The 15,591-nt window shown below is 44.8% G+C and overlaps 1 protein-coding gene across 1 annotated transcript in view; it reads right to left on the bottom strand.

The window, feature by feature from the left end:
• LOC134091775 (constitutive coactivator of PPAR-gamma-like protein 1 homolog) overlaps positions 1-15,591 on the bottom strand; it is a 31,582-nt gene that overhangs the window by 14,718 nt on the left and 1,273 nt on the right. Inside the window, exons 2-11 of the mRNA XM_062544423.1 lie at positions 13,693-13,939; positions 13,242-13,324; positions 11,481-11,609; positions 10,854-10,944; positions 9,048-9,145; positions 7,806-8,086; positions 6,926-7,010; positions 5,752-5,973; positions 1,844-2,015; positions 463-712 (exon numbers count right to left, since the gene is read on the bottom strand). Of these exons, the coding sequence (XP_062400407.1) occupies positions 463-712; positions 1,844-2,015; positions 5,752-5,973; positions 6,926-7,010; positions 7,806-8,086; positions 9,048-9,145; positions 10,854-10,944; positions 11,481-11,609; positions 13,242-13,324; positions 13,693-13,939 (1,658 nt within the window). The remainder of the gene's footprint in view (positions 1-462; positions 713-1,843; positions 2,016-5,751; positions 5,974-6,925; positions 7,011-7,805; positions 8,087-9,047; positions 9,146-10,853; positions 10,945-11,480; positions 11,610-13,241; positions 13,325-13,692; positions 13,940-15,591) is intronic.

The following is a 15,591-nucleotide window of genomic DNA, read 5'->3' as shown; positions in this document are numbered from 1 at the left end:
GTACTGTACGTGGCATCCTGTGCAGAGCTTTGTTAGCCGATGAAGGACAGGAGAAACCGGAGGACCTTAAAGGGACACTTCACCGATTAGCATTAAGCTTTGTATCTTTAGAAAACCAGTAATGTTTTTGAATGGTCGTGCATCATTCCCTCAGTTTGCCTTGAGATGGGAGAAATACGGATTTCAATGAAGCCCATGAATAGGACTTCCTGCTTTCAATGATGTAAAAGGATGATTTTTACATCATTGAAAGCAGGAAGTCCAACATTGAAATCCGTATTTCTCCCATCTCAAGGCAAACTGAGGGAATGATGCACGACAATTCAAAAACATTACTGGTTTTCTAAAGATACAAAGCTTAATGCTGATCGGTGAAGTGTCCCTTTAAACAGGGGCTTGTGTGTGTGTGTGTGTGTGTGTGTGTGTGCGTTGATGCCCCCTGGAGTTGGCGGGCCCACTCACCGCAACACGCAGCAGAGCACCAGCAGCGGCGTGGGCACGTTGGCAGGGTTGAGCATGGCGGGCGTGTCGGAGCGCATGCAGGCCAGGAAGGCGCGCATGCGGCGGTTCTTGTCCTCCACGGCCTTGCCCAGCCACAGCTTCTTCAGGTTGGGGCACGTCCACTCCCGGAACGGCAGCGCCTCCACCAGCTCCGGAGTGTGCGGCGATTTGCCCTTGTAAGCCGCCCACTCCTTCACGATCACCGGCTGGTCTGTGGGTCAAGGGGGGGGGGGGGGGGGGGGAGGCTGGTCAACAGTAGCCTGGGTGGGCCCCAGCTGTGGCGCAACTCTGGCTGGGGCACCTGCACCATATGCCGGCGGCAACCCGGGTTGGATTCCCGCCCCGTGGTCCTTTCCGGATCCCATCCCTGCTCTCTCTCCCATTCACTTCCTGTCGATTCTCTACTGTCTCTATCATTAAAGGCATAAAAAGCCCCAAAAATATACTTAAAAACAAAAAAAAACAGTAGCCTGGGTGTTCCCATGCAGCCTTGCACGCAATTTGATTCACGCTGCTAAGGCAGCCTGAAAACTACCACCCTAAATTGTGCCTCAGATAGGGGGCCAATCACAGAACAAGGGGAAAGCAAGACGATGATGAACTATGCACAGACGCATTTGATAGACATCCGTGCCGCCCAATAAATGGATCTGGGCATTTTTTAAAACACGAGAAAATGAATGTTTGGTTTCCAGACCACGTCTCATTGAGAAGTGGTGACGCTAGCCAGGCTAGGTCAACAGCAAATCAACTTCCAAATACACTCTCCCTTCCCAAAGCAATGTGTGGACTGACTGGAGTTGTCTATGGCTTGATCCAAGCTACTCTAGTAGTCTCCTGTTGACAAAGACACAACTGCTACGAACACTGGGATCTGTGAAGAGCTACTGGCTGAATTTGACAAACAGAACAAATCCCAGACTGCAGCTGTAGCTGCGTTTAAAGAGTATGATTCTGAAATAATCTGGCAAATGTGTCACAGGAAAAACATCTAGTCTGTATGGAGACATAACTGTGGGAAGAGATAAATTCCTCATCTTGACACAAGGGGAAGGGTGGGGCCACTCTGGTTTATAATGTGGTTGACAAAGAACCTCCACATAACTCATCACATTTTCTCTACATGTATAAGAACTGGTCCTGAAGTTTACCATGTTTAGTTTTTGACCCTATAGCAGTTGGTAAGACCTCTCGGGACAATTTATATACTGCAGCTGCATCTGTGTGTGCCAGCTGTGTGTGTGTGAGCGCGCACACGTGTGTATGCCTGAGTATGTGTGTGTGTGTGTGTGTGCGCATGAGTCTGTGCGTGTGTGTGTGTGTGTACGCTTGCATCACTCACATTCAGGGAGGCGGTTCCTCCTGACAGCTAGCCTCTCGGCCTTCTTCTTGGCCTCGGCCAGGCTGAAGAGCACTCCGTAAACATACTGACGAATAGGCCTGAACAGCTGCACGGCGGACGGCAGCTCTTTATTGGCCTCGTCCTCGATGCTCACCCATATCTTTATCTCTCCCTACGAGGCAGAGAACATCAAACAGACACACACAGACACACAGACACACACACACACACACACACGTTAAAACCGGAAGCATAGAAAAGATCCATGCATACATGGTCACTTGACATGACCTAAACACACACAGAGGCATTTCAACATTCCTACTGGTAGTAGTAACCTGAAAGATGAGCGTTATGATAATATAAACATTAATGTTATGCACAATGTACCGAAATGTAAACTTCCAAACTATTCAATCTGGGCAAATACATACAGTCATACTGATATAGAAAGGAGACTTGTATAAGTCATTCAAAATCATGTACAACAGCACTCCATCAAGAATAACTAATGTAAGACAAGACAAGGCACCCTTTGTTATTGTCTCAAGTGATTGCACACAATATACTGTACAACCACAGCCAAGCAACTTGAGAAATAATAATCATAGACGATGTATGACAATCATTTTCTATCCAAAATTTTCCTTTGAACTCTTCTCAAAATGCGAGAAATGTTGCCATGAAAAGATGAGGGCTAAACGTTTAGAACTGAGAGACTTGACTTGTGGAGATGAATGAATATGGTTGGATTCTTTTAACAAAGAGAATTTTAATAGGTCCATCCTTTAGATATACTGCTGCCGTCTGGCATTAATGAAGAATTACCTCAGATTTGTGTCATTCACTTCTAAGGGCTTTCGCAGGAAGATGGCTGATGTATGCTTTATGAGGGTCGTACATGCCGCTCCTAGTGATTCATACTGTGCTGCCTCAACACTCGTTTATAAAAGATTTTAAAGAAAAAGTTTGAGTCACTAAAGAAAGCAATGCCCTTCACACTCTCTGGTATTAAGCAGCCCCACAGACTTCACAGTATTGCTAGAGGAATACGGCTAGAGTCCACAGTAACCATATGCTGCGTCGTTTAAAGAGTGCGCATCAGCAGAGCGTCATATGCGTACTGTGACCAGCCACACTCCCCATCAGTGGATTAGGCTATACAAAATACTGACGGATCCTCTCACACAATCCCATATGTAAACAACACTAAATGTAAAACAAAAACACAGCTTGTGAGCTTGGAAAGCAAAAAAGAAACACAACAGGAACTCTGCCGGAAGGAAGGGCTGACCTCTCATTTGCATCAGAGAACAAAAGAGGATGAACACTATTCTGTTTGACTAGTGAGCTGTAAACTCAAAATAAACAAACCCATACGAAGAACACGCCTTCCTGGTTCAGTTCCGGCTATGAGACCAGACAGCGCTGCTCCTGCCACAACTACAGTCAAGTTTAATGCAGTGGCAGAAAAATCTCATATCTACTCCAGAAAACTGAAAAATAGTAGTATATTGTTTATCACAAGTAAACTAGCTCAATACAAGTGCCTGTCCACAAGAGATATAAAAAAAAAGTACATGAAACAAGAAGATTTATCACCAGACAAATCTCAAGTAAAAAAAAACCTTAAAAAAACATTGTGGGTGGGGCATCCAACGAAAAATCAGGTCCAAATTTATATGGGAGTTCTGAATATATGTAGATGAGTGGTAAATTTAGCTCCTGCAGCACCTCAGTGAGGAGTCAGGGAACAGGGGGGGGGGGGGGGGGACACGTGCTATTTTCTCTTCTCCTCCGGCTCCTACCCTTGAAGCTCAGGAGTGTCCCGGCGCTAACAGACACAATCTCACCAGCGCTAGACGTCACAGAGGATGGAAATGCTCAGAGAAGCCCCATAAACAGATAGAGGTAGTACAACTATTTTTGAGAAACTACTATTCAGTCAGGACCACTTTGTCAATAAAATATTTTTATTTACTATTGCATGAAATACATTCTTGGCGGTATGTTCTGTTCTGGGGGCCCCCTGCCCTTCCATGTTCAAACATGGAAAGCCCAAGGCAGGGAGAGCAGCAATAAACCCCCCATGGGGTACAGAACAGAACAAACATCAATGACACAACATTGATAAGTCAGATGTATGAGGGGGTTAAGGGGAGGAGGTGGGTGGCAAAATTGCAGATGGCAGCAGATTGGCAAAGGCAGTTTAAGTAAGCGCTCTGAATGATCTCCACCAATGAAAGCAAGGCTAGGCCGGCTGGCACTCAGCTGGCAATCAGCTGGCAATCAGCTGGGCGATTAGATTGACAGTCAGCTGGGCCATTCAGGGAAGCTAGCGAGACTCCGTGACCTGCCTGAACTAACGCTGTGCTCCATTTTTTATCCTTAACAAGGACATGGTAGGTACGGTATATTGGAACCTACCCAAACTGAATGAGGACATGACAGATGTAGGAGTATGTGAATTTAATAAGGGCAGCCCGGGTCCCCGAAGGGATGTCTGACCTTTGTAAATCTACGCCCACCTATGCTTAATGACGACGTAGAGGGTGTTTATGCTTTCACAACTTTAAAAAGATGCAAGGTGTGTACAGCTATTAAGATGTGATATAGTGTAACCTTGTTCGGACAATGGAGATGTCGTAACCATGTCTCTAACCCCATTTTAGGATGTGGCAGGACTTTGTAAGTACGGGGTGCCTGCATAAGCTTTGCAGGGGACTACACTCCTTTGTATAATGTTATACGATGATGATACTAATTCACGTCTGTCTATGGATGCAAGACATACTGATCAACTAAATTTAGTGAGTAAATTTGTGGTGTGCACTTATAATTATCAATGTGCATGAATTCTACATAAATACGTGCCTTTCCTTGCCCCTGGAAGTGTAACAGAGATAATGGGTGGCTCTCAAACACTCAATCCTCGATGCTCGATCCTCGAGGGGCGTTCCCACTGATCTATACCTAACTCTGGATAGACTATCCCATTGTTGCCGCCCCATCATTCTCTATCTAGATCAGTGAGGACGAGGATCGAGGAAGGAAGGGAGAGGCACCCCATGTCTATGATGGCACGTTGACCTCTGACCTTTGTGAGGACGTGGTAGATGTAGGGGTACATGAGGTCCTTCTTGTGCCTGTGCTCGTGCCTGTGGTGTGCACTTATACTATAACCAGAGACAGTTAAAGTGGAGCGAGAGGCGCAAACGTTCGACCATTTCTGCGTTCTGTTTTCGCAAAGGGGAGGGGGGCAAAATCCCCCTTTAAGCAGACCTAGAAAGTGACGTTACATTTGAACTGAACTGCTTGCCAATCTGACAGAGATCGATATCCCACTACGACGTCTTTGCGACACGCCTCTTTAAGCAGACAGGAACTGTGCTTCCATAGAGATGCATTATGTTGCCCTATCTTGTCAGTAATGAAGGATCTTTGCTATAACTACCAATGTGCATGAACTCTACATAAATACATGCCTTTCCTTGCCTCAGGAAGTGTAACGGAGAAAATGTCTATGATGGCGCGTTGCCCTCTGACCTTTGTGAGGTGTGGTAGATGTAGGGGTACATGAGGCCCTTCTTGTGCCTGTACTTGTGCCTGTGGTGTGCACTTATACTTTAACTACCAATGTGCATGAACTCTACATAAATACATGCCTTTCCTTGCCCCTGGAAGTGTAACGGAGAAAATGGGTGCCTCTCATTTTGTCTTTTATACACCCTCCCTTCCTTCCTCGATCCTCGTCCTCACTGATCTAGATAAAGAATGATGAGGCGGCAACAATGAAATCGTCTATCCAGTGTTAGCTATAGATCAGTGGGAACGCCCCTCAAGGACCGAGGATCGAGGAGAGATGTTGAGAGGCACCCCATTTCTAGGGCGGCGCATTGACCTCTGACCTTGGTGAGGACGTGGTAGATGTAGGGGTACATGAGGCCCTTCTTGTGCCTGTGCTCGGCCACGCGCAGCACCTCGGGGGCCACCAGGGGCAAGGGGGGCGTGGTGATGTCCATGTGGTTCCTGGTCGGCATGGAGAGCAGCGAGGGGATGGCGGGGTTGATGCAGAGCGGGCTGACCACGTCCAGCCCGGGGCTCACCGGAGAGGTCACGCACGGGTCAGCCTGGGCGAGGAGGATGGAGGAAAACACACACACACACACACCAGGAAAAAACTATGAGAAGCTGCCAAAGCTGCCATCTGGACATCATGAAAGATTAACGTACAGATGTACCTGTCTGTGTGTCTATCCGCAGAACAGGGAGATGTACCTGTCTGTGTGTCTATCTGCAGAAGAGGGGCTCCTGATGTTTTAATCGGGCATATGGGGGAAGACCTTTAAATCTCTTAATTGAAGCAGGAGTCTATCTAATTTACCAGCTGATTACACAAAGCCAGCAGCGCTCTTGTGATGTAGAAATACACAAATGCTTCAGAGACTAGAGCGGGAATGGATAGATGTAATAAGGCATTATGGAAACATCCTGCAGAGAGCAGCGAGTAGCTTTTGCTGCGTTCCGAGATGATTCAGCACCAGTGGAGAGTGAGGCCTCTCCTGATACGCAGTGTTCCACCATCAGAATGCTTTCATTTATGACTCTGCCTCAAGGGAATGCGACTGTACAAAGAGGCCGCCTCTGTGGTGCAATCATGGTGTCTCTATTACCAGCGTACGCCACGTCTCCACCATCACCTCAAGGGGACCAGAAAACTCACACTTTCGTAGGATGTTTTAATCATTCCATACATGATATGTGCAAGCTGTGCTTGTGACTAAGCATGAAGCACAGTGGGAATATAACCTTCAACTAATGTTGGCTTCCTATAGCCTACTTTTCACCATCACTGAGCAACTAAGAGGGCTATTCCGCTGATGAAAACAAGTGAATGTGTTCCCCTTTGTAAAGAAACAATGTCCACACCTCATCCCCTCGTCATTACTCAAATGCTTATTGGCTCATATACGCTCATATGACACTTCCTGACTCCCACACCTCACTCTTGGCCAAGCCTATGATACTATGTGTCCATTCTGATGTGAATCTGCCAAAGCTGTTGTGATCCAGGACTCTTACTTTTATTTGATCCCCGAGGTCTTCTTCTGGTATGTTGTCTGTCTGATTTCCTTGTTTTTCCCATCCTTTATGGTCATTTAGATGACTGTGGAATGAAGACATGCCCCCGTGCATTAGTAACAGAAGCACACATAGAGCACAAGGACAGCCAGGGAGGGCCAAGGCTGAACTGGGTCTCAGCTGAATGCGAGGCCCTGTCCAAGTCATCTCCGTGTCACAGTACACAGTGCTGCCGTTATGTGTGAACTTCTCCGATACTCCGGGCACTTTTGTAGCCACTCTGGCTATCCAGTGCTGCGGCAATAAATGACTGTGTTTTTTTTTTTTTATAGGTCAGAGTAACAATAGCCACAGTGGGCCAGCAATATGCACATTTCACAGGCAGAAATGTGACCGTGCTGTCTGGACTCTGGACCAATTCTGGATAATTTGACATATTCACACAATCTCGTGAATATTCTCATCGGAGCCGGACATATCCAGGGCAGTCGGCGAAAACGACTGAGTTTGAAACATGTCCACAGTTACATTAATAGACATATTTAACCTGACATGACCTACAGTATGAGGCTCTGGGTGATTTGGTATGGAATGATCCATTTGGCTTTTCTCTCAATATTGGCCATTTTGAGCATACACCATGGCACATAAAAATTACGTCATAAACTCGAATTTTAGCAAACAGTCAACAGCTACAGACTTGCATCACCATAAGCTGAGGCACAATAGCACAATAAAGTGTACCGTGTTAAATTCAGAATATAGTACAACCAGTGGGAACATTCATTCCCAATAAACCTAGAATGTGTGGGTGTATGTGTGTATGTGTGTGTGTGTGTGTGTGTGTGTGTGTGTGTGTGTGTGTGTGTTGGGATCTCACTTGGCAGTGGTGCCGGTGGACTCCTCGTTCTCTGAGGAAGAGGAGGTGGAGGAGGTGTTGAAGAACGCCGGGTCGGTGTGGTTGGGGCTGTCGCTGCCCGCGCTCCCTACGCTGCCCGTGTGGCTGGGGTTGCTGGGAGACGACCTCTCGTAGAGCGGTGTGTGCTGCTTCCCTTCGTGAGGAATGTTGCCGAAGCTGTTCTGATCCGGGAGAACCTTCCCCGCTGCCTCCACGACGGCAGGACCAGGCTCGGCCAGCGGAGTGGAGAAGGCATGCTGGACCTGACCCAGGGATAGAACAGAACAGAACAGAACCACTCCCGTCACCTAGCAACTCACCCAGCGTGCAAAACATGACACGATCCCCAACTCACCCACTCTACAATACATGACACGATCCCCAACTCACCCACTCTACAATACATGACACGATCCCCAACTCACCCACTCTACAATACATGACACAATCCACAAACTCATCCTCTCTACAAAACATGGCACGATCCCCAACTCATCCACTCTACAATACATGACACGATCATGACAACATAAGAATTGGCATAATTGCTTCATTCAGCTCTGACATCTGCCAGGAGTGATAGAGTACCGAAGTGTGACGTTCTGTTTCCATGACTGCAGTGTCACTGGATCTAAACAAACTTTCGACATGGCCTCAATAGCATTGAATGTAGACATGTGACATAATTTCTAGCTAATACATTGTTTCAAATGTAGGCTATAGCCATTTAAATGTGTTTTCCCTGCCAGGCAGCAGCTTAGCCACATAATACGGATTCCCTGGCAGGTGTAATTGAAAGAAACGTTCTATTCCAGTGGATATTTTACGCATTATCAAAGACTAGCGGCTGTTAAATAAAGCCAAGACACAGAATTTTAGGATTTTAACTGCAGGCTGTGGAGTTAAATGCTAAAAAAATTCTCTTTTACGGAGGAAACCCATGCTAAAACAAAACTTGGTAGTCACAACTTTGATCATGTTAATATGAATAGGTGTTGTGTAGTACAGTATGTGATTCCTACAGTATAAAAAAATGTACTAACGTCTTAGAAACGTTGTGAAAATATTTAAATATATTAAGAAAGCCACCACAATGGTCACCTGATCCAGTGACATTGCTCGGTACTCTAAGGGACAGGTGTGAACAACGCTGGCCAGGTGTAATGGGGCACTGTCCAGGTGTAGTGGCGTAACGTTAGGCGGAGAGAGGAGACGTTCACTCACCCCAGGTTTGATGGGAAGGGGAGCCTGTGGAATGTTGAGCATTGGTGGAGGTGCGTATTGTGGCACAGCTGCAGGCACTCCGATCTGATTTGGTCTGGCTGCAGGGAACAGAACAAACAGGCAACACAGGGCTGTCAACAGGCCCGCTACCAAACCTGCCTACTCTCCTAACCCGCTCCAATTCCCTGACAGAGCCTTTCTTCCACGCTCTTAACACAACACCCCGAAGTGCCTCCACCTCTCAGGGTGCCATCTTCAGCTGTTTAAGGGCTTCTTGTTGTGTTTAGTACAAAACACTCTTCACTGGGTTATTCCGAGCTGCAGCGTTATAATGGGGCCTGACTACAACAAGGGTTCCAAACAGATGGTACAAATTCACTTCTAAATGCTTCTCATGAAAATAACATTTCCAAGGTAGGTTACTGTTAAAAGGGAATGTTTGGAAGGTAGGCATCCTTCTGAATAAAATAAGAATGAAGCAGTCTCTCAGACAGTCAACCTCAGTTGGCTCAGAGGCGGATTCTTCTCAATGGAATTAACACTTTCACAGAATTCTTCAGTAAAGTTCACATCTATTTCCTGTGACGCATGATGCAAAGCCACATAGGCCTATATCAAAAACGTCAAACTGTAAAATATATAAAATGCTCGACTAGTTTACTGAATAGGGCACAAGTAGGCGGCAGCTGAAAAGTCATGAATTGTTCATTAATTCACCTTAGTCAAACTGGCTGCAGGCGGCTACAATGTACATAATCTGTGGGCAGAGACATGATAATCCCAAGGCCTGTTCGGATGTGTGTAGGCAGAGCACACACATAATTACTATGCTAGCGCACACAAGACCATTAACAAGCCTACATACTGCCGGAATGATCCACAATAAATGAACACCTTGAACTCTTTAAGGACAACTCTGAACTTGCTTTAGGACATTTCTAGAATGTTTGGGGCCCTTTCTTCAAGTTGGCCACTAAGTAGGGAGAAAACATACTGAGGGATGCTTGCTTGCTTGATCTGCTCTACCACACCAAGCTAGCCATTAGAAAAGCCCTGAGTCAGGCTGCAGGACAATTCACAGGACCTATGCTAAGCATAACGCCATGGAGTTTAAAACACACACACACACACACACACACACACACACACACACACACACACACTTCAACTTCAGCCTCTTTAAGGAATGAGCCACCTCGGAATCTATGCCCTCACTTCTTTCAACGGGGGCTGGTTGAAGGGAGTGTTTTTGTTTCTCTCTCTCTCAATCTCTCCCTCATCCCCACCCCCTGCCCCAATACAAGTCCCCTCAAACTAGGCTTGTGTAGTCACTACGCGAGAGGCGCCTCTTTTTTTTTAAGGAGCCTATTTGTATGCACAGGGCATAGCAGCCATTCCAGAGTGCACACAAGGTCTGTGGCGAGAGGGGACATTTCTCACATTACTGCGAGCTCCTCCACGCCGGTCTCTCCCTGCACACGAACCGAACGCAACCTGCCTCACAGCACACGCGCTACACGACAGGAAGTGGTGTAGGATGGAACACCGGACAGAGGCAGGAACATTAGAGAGAGGAAGCATAACTTCAAAGTGCTTGAAAATAGATGAATTATGCAACTAATGTTTTTGGAGTCAAGGATAAAGGAGAAAAAGAGTGCAGGACAAGCATTAAATGTTATGCCATGATAAAACCACTTGGCCCACATTAAACGCTCTCACATTTACTTAGTGTGCCAAGTGTCACAATGACGAGTCCCAGGCATCGTTAAGTCGGGTGTAAAAAGCAGTAATCTGGGACCTCCTTACCTAAATAAGGAGAGCAGTGAGGAGGCTTGCTGGCAGTTGAATAGTACTCCACAGCCTTCTTGAAACGGATCACCTTGTCATCGGTTCTGGACTGGAACACAAGAGCCATATTTAACGCAGGTTGCAACCGAGTCCGGAAGCGTTTCTCTCGGCCGAGTCTGGTCAAACCAGGGCCAGAAACACTCCCAAAACAGCAGCTATATCAGAGTTGTTAACGGACAGTGAAGACAACCAAGCATCACCACCTTAAATGTAGAGGGCAACACTTTCTCTCACCTACTTTCTACAAGGACAACAAGCAGAGAATTAAACCAACACAGCTATCTAGGGGAAACTACCCATAGTCCAACTGGGCATTTCTTTAAGCCTAGAAGTTATTTTTCCTTACATAACATTGTAAGACTATAAAACACTGAGTGTGCACACTGTAATTCTATAAATATACATATGTTCTTATTATGTTCTTATCTTTCAAAAGCTATCCTGATATGTTAAAATTCAGTACTCATTTGAAGAGGTTTTCAATATAACAGAATGACTAAAAACTTGACACACAAAGGCTGCTCTGCATCCCCAGAATAAAAAGCCAAATCACCAGCAACTCCTCAGCCTTGAGCATCCACTTACCTGCGAGTGCTTAAAGATGTCTTTCGAGATGGCCTCCAGGTCACTAACGTCCTTCATGTTGCGGACGTACTCGGCGACGGCCCTGATAACCACGTCACAGGGCGGCAGGACCAGCTGGTGGGCACGTACCTGCAGCAGAGCGAGCAGCCCATCACACCCTCACCCAGCCAAAGCTCACGTCTGCGCTACAATGTGATGGGTCGGTTCATGATCGTCAGTGGGAACAGCCAAACTCTCAAAAGACTCAACAGACAAGCTCAGTGGTTCTCAAAACTGTGGTACGCGGACTCTCTGTTGTGGTACTCTGGGAGTCTTCATGAAGATAAAATAAACACTTCAAATCCTATTTAAAAATAATTTTAAAATATTACATTTAGACTAGCTTGTATCTTTCTTGAAAACTAATCAAAACAATGCAGAACAGTATGTACAATAAAAAATATATTGAAATTGGACTACGCTACCTTATTTTAATGCTAGTCATAATGGAGGTACTTGGAGAGTCAAGTGTTCTCTGAGGTGGTACTCATTGTAAAAAGTTTGAGAACCACTGGACTAGGTCATACCACTAAGGCCTCATACACATGTTTGCCGGTAAAGTGCAAAATAATGATTGGTTAATAAACATTTTATTATTATTAATAAAACACATCAGTGTTTCAGTTAACTGTCAAAGAGGAGTAAAGAAACCTGAACATATTCAAATTTAAGGAGCTGGAGTCATAGAACTATGATTTTGAAAAAAGAAAAAAAACTCAGACTTCAAATCAATTACTAAAATATTTAGCAATTAATCTCTTGAATGATTAATTATTGAACACGGTTGTAGAATAAAACAAGGTTTCATTTAATGTTGTTTCTTCACCAGCAGTGTTATTGTGATTCATTTCACAAATGCTGATATAAGGTTACTAAAGAAACTCTGCGTAACACATGCACAGTGCACCAATGCATTTCACTGGCAGATTAACCTAAAACTGACAACACCACTTGAGAAATGAATAACATCTATGCCATGTCATAGCAGCTGCAAAGCACAGATATCATTATTGTGGGTCAAATCTCTGTTGGGGGTGTGGGCCTAGTAGATATCATATCCTTCTCTCTTTGGCTGTAGCTGCTACATCAACTGAAATATCTGCAGGCATGGGGGATGTAGAGGTGGTCACAGATTATGCCATCTCTCTTATTTAAACGTGCATTTTACTAATTATGCTTGATTTCTTTGGATGGAGCTTAAGACCATGAGGAGAGGAGGATGATGAAGTGATTTTGCACAGTGCCGAGAAGTTCTCAGCCAGACCTCATTTTTACTGTGGTTGTCAAGGAAACTAGTCACTATCGCTTTTTTTTGTATAACAGGAGCCAGAGAGAGGCATTCAACAGCCACACATAAAGAACAGCCAGTCATATCAACATTGATGCAAAGATCCATGCATTATGTAATAACCGCCATATGCAACACACATAGAATACACTTTACAGAAGTGTAAACAAATTCATATTTATACAAAGATCCATATGTGTATGCTATGCTGACAGTCATATGCAAAATATAGAATGTACTTCACTGAAGCAAACAAGGTAACAGACAAAATATCATTTTGCAGTATCAGACACTTACAAGGATTTAACCAAATGGACAAATGTATCTCTGTTCCATGTAACTCTTCTCCTATTTAAACTTGAGGCCACTTGCTACAACATTCTGCCACTTGACGCTATTTAAGGGGGAGATAAAGGCGAGGCAGAGTATGGTACCTTTAGAGAGGCCAAGGGGTGTTCTGGTCCAAGCAGACTCCAGTGGAAGGCTGCCAAGTCTTCATCAGGCAATATGTGATTACCTAGGAAAGAACAACCGGAAACAGAGGCATCCATTATTATTAAGATGCACTCAGAGTCTATGTAGAACAGCTCAGAGAGCCCAGAGTTTGAAAAGAGTAGCGCTGTTATGAATGTGATATATTCAAACACACCACTTGATGCATTACATTTTCTAGCAACTGATTCTTGACACCTTCCCTGTGGCTAGAAGCATACAGTTTCTCTTGTCATTAAGACAGACAAAGAGTACAATATAAAATGTTTTTGTCCCAGACATACACAGGCGATAGAGAAGGGAATTTCCTATAGAAGCCACTCAACAAACACACCTATTTAATATGAGACATCACTCAATGAGTCTGCATGCCCACACTAACACAGAACACACCTAAGAGCGAAGCGAAAATGACAAAACGGTTTGGGTTGAGATCGAGCTGCTTGGCAACTTCGTGCATCAGGTACTGGCTCGTGGTGAGGCTTTTGCCATTACGGCTGAGCTTGAGGGCGTGGGCACTGAAGTAGTAAGGGATGTTGCAGAGGGCGTAGTCGGAGTCGTACGCCACCAGGCCATGGAAGCCATTCTCTCTGCATAAGGCGATCACTTCCTGGTGATGGTCCTCGATGCTCTGGACAACCTGTGGCAGGCAATACAAAAGGGAGGGCCTTCCTTTAGAGACACAAGATCTGTCAACCAACAGGTGCTATGTAAATGTTCCCAGTTTTAATGACAAATGATTAGGCAGCACATAGGACAGACCATGTAATCTAGAGATAAAATGATGTTTAATCATCAAATGAATGGGGGCAAAATTAATACCAGATTAAAGATTAGGCTATTTCAATTGGTGAAATATATAACAGCCATATAATGCTATATACTAATAAAAGACACCTTTTCACTTTTAATTCTACAGCTACAAAAGGAGAGGACAAATATTTGGAATATTTGCCAAAGCCACTGGCCCATAAGATAAGAAGGCAAACTAAACCTAGAAACTTTTCTTAGTCCCACAGTAGTTCGGTTTGATGCTACTTTGCCTGATTTTCTCTAGACTGGGCCTATCGCCCTTTTGTGGGTCGTCCATTTCGGAGAAGGCCTCTAAAACTTCGTCTGGCCCTTCAGGCTTCATCTGTGTTTCAGCACAGAGGTGACGTGACCGTCCTGAGGAAGAGCCAATTGCAAAGCTCAGACCGCCCGAGGACTCACACACACTGCCTTCCCTAGACAACCTATTACAGGCGGGGAAAGGAGGGACTTCCAGTGGACCAACCAAGAGCCGGTACTGAACTCCTCAGCGACCCTCTCTTCCTAGCTGCTGTGAGGGGCAGACCCAAGGAAATGTGCTTGTCTGACTAACTGCTTATGTGTCTATGTGAACCCCAGGGCGATGTTTTGCACATGGACATTATATAATGGTAACTTTGCTTATGGAAAGGCCGCCAGTGCTACTGGAAAATGTGTGAACTCCGGCAGATTCAAAAACGTAGCTGTGAAAGTGACTTGTTTTGCATAATTCATGCTTCCTTTGGGAACAGTTGTGTGGGATTGCTCTTCTTGGAAAGTAAAGAAAATCACATACTTGTTCTAAAAAATATCAGTGACAGATCCTATAACTTACTACAATAAATAAACTGCTACACTAACACCTGCAAGGACAGATTTGTGTTACCTTGCCTAGTCTTGTTCTCTTAACTTTATCCAAATGCATACTTGTTTTAACTGATGCAATTTCTGAAAATGTCTCAGATTCAATATTTCACCTGATATGGTTTATTTCTGTACCAAAAACCGTTTCTAAGCTAAAACAAGAAAAAGTAAGCCTACCATTGGTGCTGTTCGATTGAATGTCACTTACTTTGATATGAAACTCTGATACTTTATAACTGGTTAACTGAAGAGCTGACTCAGTTGTCTTTGTCAGCGCATCAGGTGAGAATGACTGAGTTACTTTGAGTAACATTGTAACCAACTCACAAACATCTCACACCCTCGGCCATCATCAAACTTGAATCGATCACTGGTGTTTAACTACCCAAAAACAGACTGTTAACTATTTTTTTTTCAGCAGAATAATCTTGAGCAAATTGGGCCGACCAAAGTTGTATAGTTAACGTTGATTATTATGTCGCCTGATGCACAAACACTCCAGCCACGTCAATTATGATATTAAGTAGATAAGGTTGTATGTACTGTAGGATGAGGTTGAAATGTAGTTGATGCTGCGTTCAACGAGCTGTCAGAGATTTAGTTAGATAACTAACTTGATAACCGTTTGACCGGGCCGTA

The sequence above is a fragment of the Sardina pilchardus genome, chromosome 9 (genome assembly GCF_963854185.1).
Source record: "Sardina pilchardus chromosome 9, fSarPil1.1, whole genome shotgun sequence".
Classification (NCBI taxonomy): Eukaryota; Metazoa; Chordata; class Actinopteri; order Clupeiformes; family Clupeidae; genus Sardina; species Sardina pilchardus.
This window is presented reverse-complemented; position numbering and strand designations above follow the sequence as displayed.